The sequence below is a fragment of the Mixophyes fleayi genome, chromosome 5 (assembly GCF_038048845.1).
Source record: "Mixophyes fleayi isolate aMixFle1 chromosome 5, aMixFle1.hap1, whole genome shotgun sequence".
Lineage (NCBI taxonomy): Eukaryota > Metazoa > Chordata > Amphibia > Anura > Limnodynastidae > Mixophyes > Mixophyes fleayi.
The window spans coordinates 122,888,717-122,905,153 of NC_134406.1; the positions used below are offsets into that span (position 1 = coordinate 122,888,717).

General features: G+C 38.3%; 1 protein-coding gene across 3 annotated transcripts in view; it reads left to right on the forward strand.

Annotated features, from left to right (window-relative positions):
* The first annotated feature begins 2,616 nt into the window (after positions 1 to 2,616).
* The window catches only part of MOCOS (molybdenum cofactor sulfurase), a 720,810-nt gene continuing 706,989 nt past the window's right edge, over positions 2,617 to 16,437 (forward strand). For all 3 annotated transcript variants that reach the window (XM_075212790.1, XM_075212791.1, XM_075212792.1), the window contains exon 1: positions 2,617 to 2,837. In XM_075212790.1, coding sequence (XP_075068891.1) covers positions 2,684 to 2,837 — 154 coding nt within the window. In that variant the 5' untranslated portion in view covers positions 2,617 to 2,683. The remainder of the gene's footprint in view (positions 2,838 to 16,437) is intronic.

Here is a 16,437-nt window from a genome sequence, read left to right on the forward strand (position 1 = left end):
GATCTTTTGAAAACTATCTAAATATTATTTTACAAAATATTTTTACATTACATACCGATAGATTTAATTTTTTCAGCAATGCAGCCATCCAATCATCAATCATCTTGTTGATTATGATGATGCCCCCCTCCCATTAAACCATATCATCCTTCAACCAGCAACATCATCCCACAGTCTAATTCCACCATAGTGTTTACAATGGGCACTGAAAGAAACTGAAAAACATATTTCTGTTGCAAACATCTAATTAAATCTTCAGGTCCTGTTATGCACTCTTCCTATAGTTTGCAAGCATTCAGCATAATCTGTAGCTGTGTATTTTGATGGGTTTCTTTTGATGCACCCTGGGCACAGACTTTGTTTGAGTCACACATAGAGTTTGAACTTTTGAAGGTATATTTTTCAAAATATGCTTATTATTTTTATTATTCTGGCACGCTAACACTTGGGGTGCCAACTAAAACAGAATGAGCACTACTGCCTTAGTTGGTACAGGTTGTAAGGCAATACAGTAACAGCTTGCTGAAAACAAATGTGAATGGTGAATTTTGATCAAGCTTCTAAAATAAAAAAACTGCACTGTAAAGAGTTAATCTCAGGGACACATATTTTTTTAAAAATAATATGTGTTTAAACTAGGGATGAGCGGGCTCGGATTTTAGAAATCAGAACACCCCCGTACAGTGCCGATCCGAGCCTAATCCGAGCACTGTTCGGGTATTCTCGCCGATCGCAAAACTCAAAACGAGGCAAAACGTCATAATCCCGCAGTCGGATCTCGTGAGATCCGGATTCATATTAGTCCCTGCTTGCCGCCGCCATCTTCACTCGGGCATTGATCAGAGAAGAGGGAGGGTGTGTTAGTGGTGTCCTCTGTCCTGCTCATTCCAGTGGTGCTGTCCTGTGCTCTGTCCTGCTCAGTCCAGTGGTGGTGTCCTGTGCTCTGTCCTGCTCAGTCCAGTGGTGCTGTCCTGTACTTTGTCCTGCTCAGTCCAGTGGTGCTGTCCTGTGCTCTGTCCTGCTCAGTCCAGTGGTGCTGTCCTGTACTCTGTCCTGCTCAGTCCAGTGGTGGTGTCCTGTGCTCTGTCCTGCTCAGTCCAGTGGTGCTGTCCTGTGCTCTGTCCTGCTCAGTCCAGTGGTGCTGTCCTGTGCTCTGTCCTGCTCAGTCCAGTGGTGGTGGTGCTGCCATAATTCCAGTGGTGCTGTCCTGTGTCCAGTCCAGTGGTACTGCTATATAAGTTCACTGATCCTGCAGTATAAGTCCAGTGGTACTGCTATGTAACTAAGTTCACTGATCCTGCAGTATAAGTCCAGTGGTACTGCTATATAACTAAGTTCACTGATCCTGCAGTATAAGTCCAGTGGTACTGCTATATAACTAAGTTCACTGATCCTGCAGTATAAGTCCAGTGGTACTGCTATATAAGTTCACTGATCCTTGTGTCGCTTAGCTTAGTTATCCAGCTACCTCGGTGCAACCTTTTGGCCTAAAAACAATATTGTGAGATGTGAGGTGTTCAGAATAGACTGGAAATGAGTGGAAATGAATGTTATTGAGGTTAATAATAGCGTAGGAGTGAAGAAAAATTTTTTTTGGATTTGAGCAGTTTTTATGCTTTTTAAAAAAAAAATCAGAACCCAAAACTCAAAACCCAAAACCTTGAGGGGGGTGTTTTGGCAAAACCCATTAGAACCCAAAACCTGAAGGTAATCAGAACCCAAAACCCGAAAAGTGGCCGGTGCACATCCCTAGTTTAAACATTTCCTAAAAGCTTTCAATAGTACTTAGGGGTCAATTTATTAATATTGGGTGATATGGAAGATTTTACTGGATACTGGCTGGCAGTGCTAAGAAGAGTCTCACTGCTCGCCAGGTCAGTGCAGGGTCATTGCACACTGGAACTGGAAGCTCGAAATTAGGCTTCCCATTCCAGATTCTTAAAAAAAATATGTGTAACTTTTAGCTTAAATACCAGAATAATAAAAAAAAAAATTTCTTTGAAAAAAACAAAAAATGCTTTATTTGTTAATGGTGATAGTGATAGGAGTACAGTGTTGTTACTTATAACTATAATGGGAGCATCATTGTTGCTAGCTGACAATCCTAATTTTATAAAACAAGTTAAAATAGCAGGCAATAGATTCCTGCACACTTCTGTTAGCTAGGTCTCTGCATGTAAAGTAACTTTTATTTTCCCATCTCTTTAGGAAAGTGCTCTATTTTATCTTACCTTAACAATATGTGCCAGTACTCATTACTATAATGTTTTACAGCTTCCCAACATCAAATTTATTTTGACACATACAGCATTTAATGGTGTTTTGGAATCACTGGAATTGACTATATATTGAAATAATAAGATGCTTACTGATGTTGAGATCCATGTAATATCATTAACATTTCTTATTCACAAAGCATACAGCAGCTGCCTCAGGCTCTGGCCACATTACTGGTTAAGTGACTGCCCATGAATCCAAAGTGGATAAACATGCGCTAGTCAGCCTAAGGCAGATCCAACTACAACAATACTGTATAGTTATGCAAGTTTTGTTAATATTCTATTAGCTTCAGTCTCCACCCACTGAAGTTTTTTCTCCTTCCTGGTTCACAGTCACACAGATTTACTTCAGTGAAATTCACTCACGAGTTTTTCATTTACAGACTAGTGCATTTTTTTTTCACATGGGGGAGAAACAGACAATTATCAGTAAAAACATGAGGCTGGAAGATCTGCTTTCTTTTTCTTATTTTGAGAAACTTTTTACAAGTCCATTTGGCTATGGATATGGAGACACTATCGGAAAAATTAGGAAAAGAGAGTTCAGCAGAATTGAAGGTAAATGCATTGAATTTGTGGCAAGCAATACTAGGGCACATAAACTGTCATCCGTGTTCAGGTTTGCAGGGCGTAATGAGTACATTTAAAAATAACAAAAAACTGTTTAAAATGTCAGGGTTATTTTGTTTTGTTTTTCATTGTAATCAATGCAACTTTGTATAAGGTAGACAATGTTGATCTTTCCAAAGTACATTTTCTTAGGCATTAGGCATGCAGCATTTTTTTAGCTGTTTACATTAACCTGAAAGTGTACAGTGTATGTTTCAACATTTTATTTTATATTGTTTTGACTGTGTGGCGGAGTTGCAGCTGACTATAGTAATTACTTACTTTAAAAAAAAAAATGCAAATCCAAAAATCTGTGTACATTGTTAACCTACAGACCCACAACACATGTTAACTTGACACTGGATCATGAGTACACTGTGCTTTGGAGATTTTTTACTGTGCATGTCCAGATATTTACATAACATTATGTAATGTTTCAGTGATAGTGGATTGGCCAACAATGTAATTAGACCTATGAATTACACTCATACACATAATGTGGTCAGATTGCAAATACCTTATCTATGTTTATATTTATGTGTTTTAACCTTAAGTGTAATTAAACTAGTATATTGGGTAATTTATGAAAAAAATATATTTAATCATTATAGTAAACTGATGTAGATTGTGAAATCAAATTCTATTGATTTATATCTTTATATCTGTTCTTTATTTTCACAATTTGTTATGGATATATGTTATAACAAATATATTGTAAAGTTGTTAGTTTGTAGTTGTAACTATTTTGTGCCAGTGGGTCATTGTGAAATTGTGACATATGACACCATATAATTAAATCTCATGTGAATAGCATTTTTAGATTTCACATAGCATTGAAGGTGTGTCAGATTTACATACTTAAATATAATCTTATATTTTTGGCGCAAATGGACCTCTTTATCTACCAAACTCATAAGCACTTGCATGCACATATCTCACTTTCCCATGTACATCCATACAGACACTTACTGTCCATGATAGTAATGTTTGTATGGACAAAAGTAAAAAATGTCGCTTCAAAGTACTGCCTACTATTAGTTTTAGTCCACTCCCTTCATTAATGACAAATTTTCATTTTTTCGCCTACAGAGCTGCTCGTAGGAGCTTTGTTTACAGTATATCTTAAAGAAGTTGAGCACTTTTGGACAGTCAAGTTTCTGCATGTCCTATCCCCCATGTATCAGGGGGTGACACAGGCCCCAAATCCCTCTGTTACCAGCCACCAAGAGCCAGGTCATTGTGAAGGCAGCTGCTGTGAAGTGGTCTACCAAGTCATTTTCAAAAGAAGTGAAAAAACACATTCTGTTCAATAAGACTGGACAGATAGTCCTCCTCTGCAGATTCCATTTTTAGGGGCATATTTAACAAATAATGATAGTGCACTATCGTGCACTTACCATTAAAAAAATGTCCTTCTGTGTCCCTAGCATATTTAAGAAGGGTGCATCGTGGATATCTGCTGCTTTGCACTCCTTTTCGTTTTTGGGAGCAGTCACCATTCTACAGTATGGTGACTGCTCCCGCCCACAATCTAACAAGTTCCGAAAAAAATTGTCTGGCATACATTATCATAAATTAAAAAATCCAATGCTGTCAGCTCTGCTCCGAAGAGCAGAGCTGGACAGCGCATGTGTGGAGGGATCACATGATCCCTCCCTGTCATTCACCGCTCGCTCTCTGCAACTATAGTTGCAGACACAGAGCGGAGATCTCTGTTCTTCGAACTGCACATGCGCAGTTAATGTATGAAGAGCAACGAAGATGACCAGGAGGAGATCCGGAGACAGTGCGTTCCGAAGAGGGGGTAAGTATGATTTTTGTTTTATCACAGAAATGGCAGTTTATTAGAACTGCTGTTTCTGTGTTCCGTTTTTCATAAATTTGAGAAATAGTTCAATCCTTATCAATGCCATAAGGATTGATAACTATTTTTCACTGTATGAAAAGTTTGATAAATGTGCCCCTTAGTGTCTTTCTGGCTTGATAATAAGTTGGGAGGACATATAGAGGTAGAGGGCATGCAGGGGGGCAGTTGTCCCATTAATGTAGTCAGTGGGGTAAGGAGAGTTCTACTGCTAAAAAATCTGCCAATCAAGTCAAGTATCCTGCTAGCCTAATTTGCTTTTCTACACTTTTTTTTTTTGCTTGCGTCTTTAATATTAACTGATATAATCTCTCCCAAGTCCTTCTGTTTTATCATTTATATTGTGTATATCAGTATATTTGTTCCCGTGCATTACTTAAGACTTAAACACATAGTTGCCTACTCTCCCGGAATGTCCGGGAGACTCCCGAATTTTTGGGAGTTCTCCTGGACTCCCGAGAGAGCAGGCAAAAATCCCGGAACCAGCATCTCCCCGTTGTTATAGATGGTGGGGGCGGGGCTAACCGCACCATCGTGGCCCCGCCCCCTGCTACGATTGGCCAGAATTTTCTAAGATTGACAGGGACGGAGCCTAACGGCGCATCACGCGTGGCCGCGCCCCCTCGACGGACCCCCTCCCGGACAGCTGGTCTCAAAAGTAGGTAAGTATGCTTAAACAGCTGAATGATTTGTAATCATTCATCATTTTATTTATGTCTTTAGTATCAACCCTTCTACATATTGTTGTGTCATTGGCATAAATACCTACCATGTTAACTAGAAACAATATAATCTTAGAAAATTAAATTTGTGAGTGATTTGCTGAGTTCAGTCCCAAAATGTGTTGAATTCAATCCCAAAATGTGTTAATTTGCAATTCAATTTACTACTTAAAAGAGCGTTTACTAAAGCTCTTGCCTGTACAGCTAGCTTTCTCCACTTCAAGAGACGCTTTTCTTTTTATCTGATGTGTTGAATATGGAGCACCCATACTGCAGTATTTATTAGAGTGAAAAGAGGTATTTGTAAGACAGACAAATTTGTGTCTCAATAAAAATAAAGTGTGATCAAAGAGTTTGAGCCATACTCAATGTGACTATACCACGTTGAAGTCAGAATGACCCATTCTACTGCTGTTTGTCTATGGAGACAGACTGCATGGCTGCATACTTGATTTTATGCACCTTTTAGCTATGGATGTGGCTGATCTGGACTACTGCACTAATTAGAAGGGGTGTCCAGATTTTTTTGGCCTTGTAGTATCATCATTACTTGACATGAGCATGGTTTGTGAGTATTATTGTGGAATGCCAGTTCATCTTCTCAGGCACTTCCATCAACAAGTCAATGCCCACTTTGTTGTCATACTTCCAATAAGGTATAATGGCTGTATATTTTGCAACTCGCCTACTGCCACCTATAGCATTTTATAATACCCTAAATCACCCAATTGATATATTTGTTTGAAGTACAAGGATATTTCTAAAATGCACACTTTACAACCTAATAAAGAATTTGTCAATACTTGGCAGCGGGCTTACTGCATTAATGCAGAGTTATATTATATTATCTCAATTTTTGAAGCTCTCCTACCACACTATTTAATGCATTTATAAAAAAAAATACTAATACAGCCTCATACTGCATTTCAGTGGTTTCACTATATTTTTTGGAGGGAAATAAAAATACTCCTCTTAACATTTTTAAGGAGTATGTCTATCCAAAAAGGAGTATATCATTGTTATAAGGCAATGTTGTTCAGCTTAAATGTTGACTTACTGATAATAAAATACTCTTCTTATAGGTTTCATATTTATAAGAGTACATAAGTAAAAATCTTACCTTAACTCAAAGAAGAAATCATTCAGGCCCTGTGCAGTAATGGTACAAGTGCATCTCAAGAACAGCGATGTATGGCAGTAGTCAACAGAAGTGTCCGTTTCTGCTAGAAGAGCTCGGTCTCCTACTTTAACAGCAGTTGTACTGTGGAAGATGTAAGTGCAACAGTGACATCCAGGTATTGATTTACTAGTGCGCTATACCACAGACCTCTACTGTATTTTAGATCAAATAAGGTAATAGGCCCGCTGTCGTGCTCTGGAGTAGGTGTATAAGCAGAAATATCTTCCCTCTGTTTAGGTGCCAGCCAGATGTGATGCCTTCTACCACAGACCTCTGCTGTGTTTCAGACTTTTTGTTCTCTTTCGGACTCTGATGTAGGTATACAGGCAGTCAGGCACAGTTTAATTCTTCCTCTGTTTAGGTGTCAGACAGATGTAGTACTCTCTACCACAGTCCTCTGCTGTGTTTTAGACCCAGACTAATGCAGTTAGTGAATGACATGCTCTGAGATAGTTGTACAGTTGTGCAGCTCTACAGGTACATGCACAGTTACATGAAAATCTTCCTTTATGGACGTGTCAAACATGTGTGGAACCCTCTGCTGTGTTTTAGTCTCTATGTGGGGCAGAACCCAGAATGTAAAATTAATAGACTAGCGTTCATTGACTGAGAATCCATGTTTTGGGGCACATTCAGCCTCATATCATTTTCACAAGTGCCAAATAGAGGTCTTGCCTTGCATCCCAGGATCACTGAACTTTCAGGCATTGATTGGACTGAAGCACCATGTTTTGCGTAGAAGTCAGGAACCTGAAGGCCTCTTTACTAATATTAATCTTTTAAGGCAGTGTTCAGGGATGGGAGACCCTGGAATTTAGATTGAGAAATGTAAGTTTAATAAACACAGGTTAGGAGCCCAATAGACTAGCTTGCTCTCGCTCTGATAGTTGGACACTCTGGCAAGAGAGCTATGGGAGTGCTTTGCAATTGACTTTATCCCTCACATGATTGCATAAAACAAACCTCCACGCTCAGATGGGAGAGCTTGGGGAGCACATTTGCTAATATTTTTATTTTTGTCTTGTGTAGAAATATGAATGGGACTGATTTTGAAGAGTGTCGGTGATTGTAGAGCAGTTATTGTGATCACTGCAGTATTTTACACACCATTAAATTCCCATGCAACCATTGTGCTATGTGTTTAATGAATTCCCAACTTTTTCTGTTGCTTTGACATGAATTAAATGGCAGAGTTTTGTGTAGGACAGTCAGAAGTCACAATACAGGCACTGACAGACATTGCTTCCCTCATAGACAAAGGTCAATTAGTGGGGAACTAGTTACACTTTACTATTATAGAGGTTTTGGTCATGATATGGAGACTTTTTTATGGTCATTTCAAAAACACTTTACTGTGATTGGCATGTGTTTGTAGGGAATATTTTTATTTGCCATATCTTGTCATAGGCCATAGTTGCCTACTCTCCTGGAATGTCCGAGAGACTCCCGAATTTTTGGGAGTTCTCCTGGACTCCCGAGAGCAGGCAAAAATCCAGGATCCAGAAGTCGTCGCTGTTGAAGATGGCGGGGGGCGAGGCTAAACGCGCCATCGTGGCCCCGCCTCCCTACTGTGATTGGCCAAAATGGCCTAAGATTAACAGAGGCGGAGCCTAACGGCACATCACACGTGGCCACGCCCCCTCGACAGGCCCCCTCCCGGACAGCTGCCTCTAAAAGTAGGCAAGTATGAGTTAGGCCTGATTCACAAATTCATCTGTTTTCGTCTGAAATAAATTCGTACTGCTTTCACTTTTGGTGAAATCAATTCACCCATCTCTATTGTTAACCAACCCTCCTGGTAGGCCCGGGCACTAAACCTACTTTGTTTTCTCAGAATATTCACCATTTACTGTAAAAATATGCTGTCTGAATTTTTCAATATTTTTAAGGTCTTTGTATGAAGCAATATCTAAATATATATGCCTTTCGTCAGTTTACCAATGTTCCTTTGGGTCTTGCAGTTTGTATGTATGAAAATCACTGGTTGATAGTATTTATGGATTCCTTATTTCCAGTAGCCTGCGCATGTGTTATAAGTAGAAAGGCCCTTTTGAGTGAAAAATTGATTGGTGCTCTATTGACTATACTGAATCAATTTGTTGAGGACCGGACACTTGGGCCACTGGCTCCCGCACATTCACAATAGGTTCTATTTTAAACTTAGATTCGGACTAAGGGGGGTGATTTAGAGTTGGATGGAAATGCATGTTTTAAAACTGGTGTGTTTATTTTGAGTTGCACATATCTTAATAGTTTAAGATACATGCAACTCAAAATAAACATGTAATTCATATAAACATACATTTAGAGTGTATCAAAATATGCTTTAGGCGTGACGTGATGTGGCGGGCATACTGAAGATGCCATTCGTCATCAAGCCTTCTTAAAAAATATATTCACGTGCTTCCTACTGTGATTTAATCTTCACTTAATAAATTGTGGATGATGTCATGCAAATAGCTCCTTATTTATCTCTTAAGCTATGTATCCACAGCCATCTGTGTCCAGTCAACATAAAAATCATGATACCTGAGTATGCTCTATATATGAGCAGTAGGTGGCGGAATTACTGTGGGTGCAAGGGGTGAGGTCAATAAAATCACTGCGCATGCCCAGAATCGGCAGAAATGTCAGTGAACGCAGCCCTGACCTGTTCCGTTCACCTGGGGGCATAAAGGACACTTACTACAGCATATGATTTCGGGGAGTGACCTGAGTGGGGAAGGGGCGTTTGGTCGTAGTCAGTGAATATTAGGGCTGTGCCAAACTCAAGCTCAAGCAGCCATGTCTGAAGCAAGCGCTTGGCATCTCAAATTTACTTGTTTTTCTGACGCATCTCTTGCACCAGCTAAAAGGCTAGTCTAAGTCTTGGTCAGTAGTGATGACTCGTATGCATGCTATAACATGTGTTTGCAATCACAAGCAACTGTAAAAATTTATTTTATGTTCAGTAGACATTAACAACATTCTCATAAATGTATTTCATGGGGGAAAATATATTTTTTAAAAAAACATTTTTTTTTTAGCTGTTTTATCATTGATGACTTTATTATTACCAAGTGACATTAATTCAATATTTTTTTTATTTTACTGTGCGTTCTTTTGCAAATTTAAAATCCACATAGGTATTTGACATATATTGCAGAATTTTGTGTAGTAAATCATAGCAGATCTACACCTAAATTCAACAGCGTACGTATCTTGAGGTCCGTTTCTTGCTGAATTTGTGAGTATGCAAAGCCTAAATATGTGCTATAATACTATGTATAATACTGGATGCGGGATGCGCTCAGTATATGTGACTTGTTGAGTTGGGCCCATTGTGCTTAGGACTTAATGAAGGACTGTATTAATGCATTTATGTCATAGTGATCCAATAGCTGGAGCAAAACCATGGTCTCTATGTCAGGATTTACAGTCCAGAATAAGAGGTCTGGTTTCAGGTACTGTAGGAATACCATGTGGAAGAGAATCCCTGTCATCCACATCTAGAAGATTATTCAAGGAATTTGATCAATAACCAGGTTAGAAAAATGAGCTATGTGTTATTTGTATGCCCAAATAGTTTAAATGTTTAAAAGAAGTATTCATAGTGAGTAAACAGACACTGAGGGCTAGATTTACTAAGCTGCAGGTTAGAAAAAGTGGGGATGTTGCCAATAGCAACCAATCAGATTCTAGCTGTCATTTTGTAGAATGCACTAAATAAATGAAAGCTAGAATCTGATTGGTTGCTATAGGCAACATCCCCACTTTATCAAACCCGCCGCTTAGTAAATCTAGCCCTGAATGTTTATTGTTTTCAGTTTAGTCCTTCTTAATTTTTGGAATCATAAAAAACATACCACTAGCTGTAATTGTTTTTGAGTTTTGATGGAAAAAGGGCCATGTTGTAATTTGAAAGCATGACAAAAACCTAGACCTGCATACATGCGCACTAAAGAAAGTGCACACTTTTGTGGTCCCAATTTTACATGTGTGTTCAGGCCACAAAATGCACTCTAAATGAGGCCCAATATGCTGTTTCTTTTATATGTACATTTTATACATGAACACTTAGGGGCAAATTCAATTGTCGGCGGAAACGCTGAAAATCTAGCTAACTACTACCGTAATAACGGTAGTAGTTTTAGTGCGCCACAGAAACGGCACAATTGAATATGCCCCCTTAGTATTCTATGGCAGAAGACATCTCCTCATTGATACTATGTATTCATGAGAATGTGTCCATCCCATTGGCAAATTCCATGTATATTTAACAAGGGCTTTTAACCCTCAAATCTTCACTTTCTGAGATATCCCAATAAACCTATGCTAGTGAGCTTTCATATACAGTTGATATTGCATGCTTATTTATGTTTATTTAAACAGCTTAGCTGATCTGATAAAGATGCACTTTAATAATTTAACAAGTCCTAGATTTTGTGTAAAAGGTGTTACAATTTAATGGAACATTGTCACAAGAGTATAATATTAAGGGAGTGGCTATATCAGTTCTCTGATTGAAAATCTAATTTTCTTGTGAAGCTCATATCATCTTTCTTTTGGGAAACACAATACTGGTATCTGCTAAAGCGATAAGAACCGTTATTGCACATGTGTTCATTGCTTTGGGCAGTTTGTTAAACAGCTGAGGCCAAATGGCGCCAGGTGAGCCATGAAGTTCTTCATTGTAATTAAGATACAGCAAAGGACTTCCTAAAACAGATTATATTCACATGCTCCCTACTCTTTTTATATACTATATATAAATATTTATTAAGGTTATTATTATTTTTTTATTTTTATTTATATGGCGCCATAAAGACTCCACAGTGCTGCACATAGTGCATAGGAGAAAACAGAACATGGCATACAGGGAACTACAAAGACAAAACAAAGTGCAATTAAATTGACAACCTGTATGAGGACAGGTAGGTAAGGTAGACCAGGTAGAGAGGTATAAATGAATAAAGAAACGCTTGAGAGCCAGAAAGGGAATGGAAAAGAGGTGGGGAGTTTACTAAAGTAGGACAGACCTGGATCCAGGAGTGTGGGCTCAACTAGCAGGACCAGGATTAAGAGAATGAGAGAGGAGGAGATCGAGGCAGGAGTCCATAGACGAGGTTCAGGAATGAAACTGGGGTGCTAGAAGGTGACAGGAGAAAGTGCTCACAGGTAGTAGAGAACTCTGCTCATATGAGCTTACAATCTAGAGGAGTGGGCAAACTAACAGGAAACACCAGGGATTGTCAGGTTGAGGGGACTAGAAATCTAAATTGGGAGTTGAAAGGAGACTAGACTAAATCTGAAGGGAGAGCAGAAAAGGGTTGGTGAAATGAGGAGGGGGAGGAAGAAAGAGGGTGAGATGAAAATGACAGGTGAGGAAGGATTTAGAAAGGGGAAGAATACGGTACAACCTAGGAACTGTGTATATTCCTATGCATTTATTATGAGTACTGTTTGAATACCAGAGTCTGGGATATACCAAACTATCGATTTACCTAGCAAAGACAATTTGACTGCCTTTTACGTTATAAGGACTTCCATTTTGAACAGTGATCACGGCTAGAAAACAACTGGTCATATCAAGAACGTCAAAGGAGTATACTCCAGATATACAATTTAATACTATCTGAAATGCGTGGAGTGGTTGTATTCTCTCAGACTGAACTTGTATTTTTTAATTCACATGTAATTTTTTTTTTTTTGAGTTATGGCTACATATATAGCGTGTTGCTTTTTAATTTATGCTTAATAAATGGTGAATAAGAAATGCAAAGTAGTATTTATATCTCTCTTCGGCTAACTATACATACAGAACCATTAGTTGAATAACATAGATAAATCCAGATATGTAGGGACAGATGTGCAACATGCAGACACCTGTCACCACCCCATAAAGCTGAGCATCAAAGTGCCTTTGATGACTTTATTGTATTGCATTGTACTTACCTGTTACTTTTACTATTATTTCTTTCTATTTCTAGCTTCCTTGCTTTTAAGCCCTGTGTCTATATAATCGGACAGAGTTGCTTATTTTAGTGCTCCTGGGATACAGCATAGCTTTACCGTGCTTTCTTCATTGACAGTAAGTGCAAGAGAAATAAATAAATGTCAGATGACATAACAATGCTGAAAAGCATAAAAGCCAAAAATAAAAATATATTTAATAAAAGTTGCAGACACGTGCACAAACCAATAATTGTATCTGGAAAATTTAACCTTGTTTAATGCTTGGAGACTAGGCTTGTTAGAGCCTAAACACAAATCTGCTTCTGTTTGTATACCCTATGTATGAAAATTACTTTTTGCTTCCTATTTGATGTCATTATTTATTCAAATTAAAAATCCTGCAAAAAAAATAAAAAAATTGTTAATGTGTGAGCGATCAATTAATTTTCCCAGTGGTAAATATTGGATGCATCCTTGTGCATACTGTTGTATGTCTAAGTACCTATAATATGAGCTACTTTGTAATTGACAAAATCGCTGTTTTAGACTGAGCCTGTCACATGATGTATTTTGTACTATTTAGTGATGAATACCAATATTTTTTACGATGCAGTGGTATAAATTTTGTGTTTGACAATACTATTTCTTATATATCAACTTTTATAATATTAATTTATTTCAATATTTATTCTTCCTAGCTTATGCTCTGAGATTGTAATAAAACAAATACATACATATCACATGAAAACCACTACTATCACACTATTATAATGTTATTTGTCTGTCTGACTTATTAGCAAATATTGTAATGCAATATATCATGCTATCCCAAATCTCTAAGCCATTTTGTAAGTTTCATGCCAAGGTATAATTAGAGTAATATGGCTAAATGAGGCACCTTTAACCCCAAAAGTGGCTTTTTTCAGAGTTGGACGAATAAATAAATCTGTGCAAACGAAAACTATGTGCACATATCTTACAATACATACAATAAAAAAAAACTAGTAAATGTGTCCAAATGAAGATATGTTTAAACCATACTGTATCAGATGCGCCATAATCATCATGCAACGGCATACGAGACACCACTCATCATCATCATCATCAACTTGATGGGGAATGTTGACTTTGTAGAACAAAAAACAAAAAAAAACATAAAATAATTTTAATACAAAAGACAATCCCCTAAGTGCTTTGACTTGCTGTCACTTGTATAACTACAAGCACTATGAATTTCCTAGTATTCAGGGCCTACTGAGACCTATAGTGCAAAAGGAAAAAAATCTTGTATAAACAATGTTACCAGCCTGTCATAGCCTAGAGATGGTAGCACCATCTTCAGGGGACCCTACACTGTTCACCCCTTTCTTCCCCCTGTTGGCCTCGTCACATGTAAGGAGGCACAGGGATACACATGTAGCTTAATAAGGGTGCACATTTTTTTTTTTGTGCATGCACAATAAAACAATGCTTATTTAATGTTTATGCTTAAAAAAATGGCTTCTATTCTACTTTAAAAGATTCCATTTTATCAGTGTATTAAAGTAATTCTATCGTTTTCCAATAAGCATTGTCTAAGCGATTGCTTGTTTTTCCAAAGCACAAAATAACTTATTTAGCAGTTGCAAAATTTAGCAGTTGAATACATAATTATAATACAGTACAGCCGATACCAAATATATACATACATACCGCCGCGCCCTTCGCTGCGCAAAGCTGCACTCCGCTGGTACCAGCTTACAGTACTTCACTCCAGAATACTGTGGTTAGAGAGATGACTGAAGCCAGTGCCAGCACAGCTATATTATATACACTCAGTGTTACAGAAACAACAGTGCAGATGACATGGCTTGCTTCTATAGGTCCAGGCTTCAGGAGGGTCCAGTGTAAACAGGTTATAGGCTAGTTCAAACAACCCCCTCCAAGGGTGAGGGTCAACATTCCAGATGATTCTCCCACCCAGAAACCAGTTAAGCTAGTCTATTTGCATATTACAGTTAGTATCACTTCAAACATTTATTCCCTAACATCGCTAACTAGAGTATGCAATGTGCGATCTCTTCGGCGAATGAACCAGACAACTGCTGATGAATAGGGGATTAAAATGATACTAAACACGCTTCCTCAAATATGTATAGCAGCCAAGAAATGAACCTGTAAATGAATCGGGAGATCCCTAAACTCCCAAACAAAAGGTATAGATATAACAATGAACAGGTTCTTGGTGCTTGTAAAGGAGTGTAAAGAGAATTTAATAGTGGTTAAATTTCATAAACAATGTGTTCCGGCCGGAACAACAGCAGCATATATTATTGTAAATAAAATAAATATACACATATAGATGGCATGGATAAATAAAAACAATTGCACTTAATGTATCAACTCCAATTGAATTGCACACAGGTTGGTAACTCACTGAGAATGAGTATATCACTTTTGAAATGATCCAAAGTCTGTTTATAAAAATAGGCATCTGCAGTGTGATCCCAGGAACAAAACTGGGAACACCTGATGGCTCCCAAATTGCAGAGATGCCACAATGTCCGCAGTGATTCAATAGCAAAATTGCAATGTTCCCCAATAATATCATATAATGGATGCGTGCTGTACGTTAGAAGAGGTATGGTGCATATAGTGACAGCAGCAATGTATTAGAAATGTCCAGAGTAGCTGATACAAACAATACAGAAAAAGGTCTGAAATGGCACAGTTACTCACGTAGTGCGGGAAAGTCTGCGAATCTTGATTTAGACGGGCTCTCAACAATGGTCCCGCAATCTGTTGTAATGTTGTCAAATGTTAATTGCTAACTGAACGCTTACCTCCTTTGGAAAGTAAGTGCCCGACAAAAGTAACAGTGCATGGACCCGCTCCGGAGCCTCCTGTTCCTGCTGAATCCTCACTCCTTCTCGTTACAGATTGGAGCTGAACAGAAGAGGGGATGGTCCCGCTATGAGGAGGCGTGTACACGCTGCAGACTGGTCTCCGTAGATCGATGTTTGTGATAGAACAATAGAACAATAGAAAAGTCCTAGCATGCTAGATGTTATAGAAGGTGATAGATGGATTTAAAGGACAAACCCAACGCGTTTCGCCCGGGGCAATAGCCAGTGGGCTTCCTCAGGGATAATGAAGTCCAACTGATCTTCCTGACCAGTATATATAAGGGAAATCCGGATGTGCCAATAATTGAATAATTAAACAATCTAAGGATCAGACAATGAACGCCTGTAATTGATCCAGTACCTAAATGGTGAAATTGAATCCCCCCCTTGTTCATAAAATTCTGCTATATCCCTAGGATTAGGTTAGCAGCATCCTCCATTTACATCAACATTCATATTAACAGGAATGATACACATCATTAGGAATCAAAGGCTTGTTAGGGTGGGTGATATTTTTTCAAGGCAAGAAAGAATATTCACCCCACAAGTTGAAGATGACAATTTCTACTCGTACTATATCAGGTATGAGAAACTCCTTACTTTAGAGACCAAGTATTGGTGGTAATCTACCACTCTCACCAAATACATAGAACATAAAATCATTCCCAGAGGTCTAAGAATCAAAAAGGTTCCCACTTTCATTCCCGAGGACAAGGATTTCTTAAACAAATGGAACAGTATACTTGACACGTTCCTATTCGTTGATGAACCTCATCATTGAAAATAGAAATGTGTCCCTTCTTAAAATTGATGAGGAATTGAACCTTATACGGGAAAAACTTAAACCTATAGAGCATCTGGAAGATTTCAAAAATCTAGAAAGTTTGACCTCAACTAAAATACAAAGTTTCGAAGAGGACATTATCACCCTAAAAGGAAAGAAATTCCAGAGGGACCTTAAAGA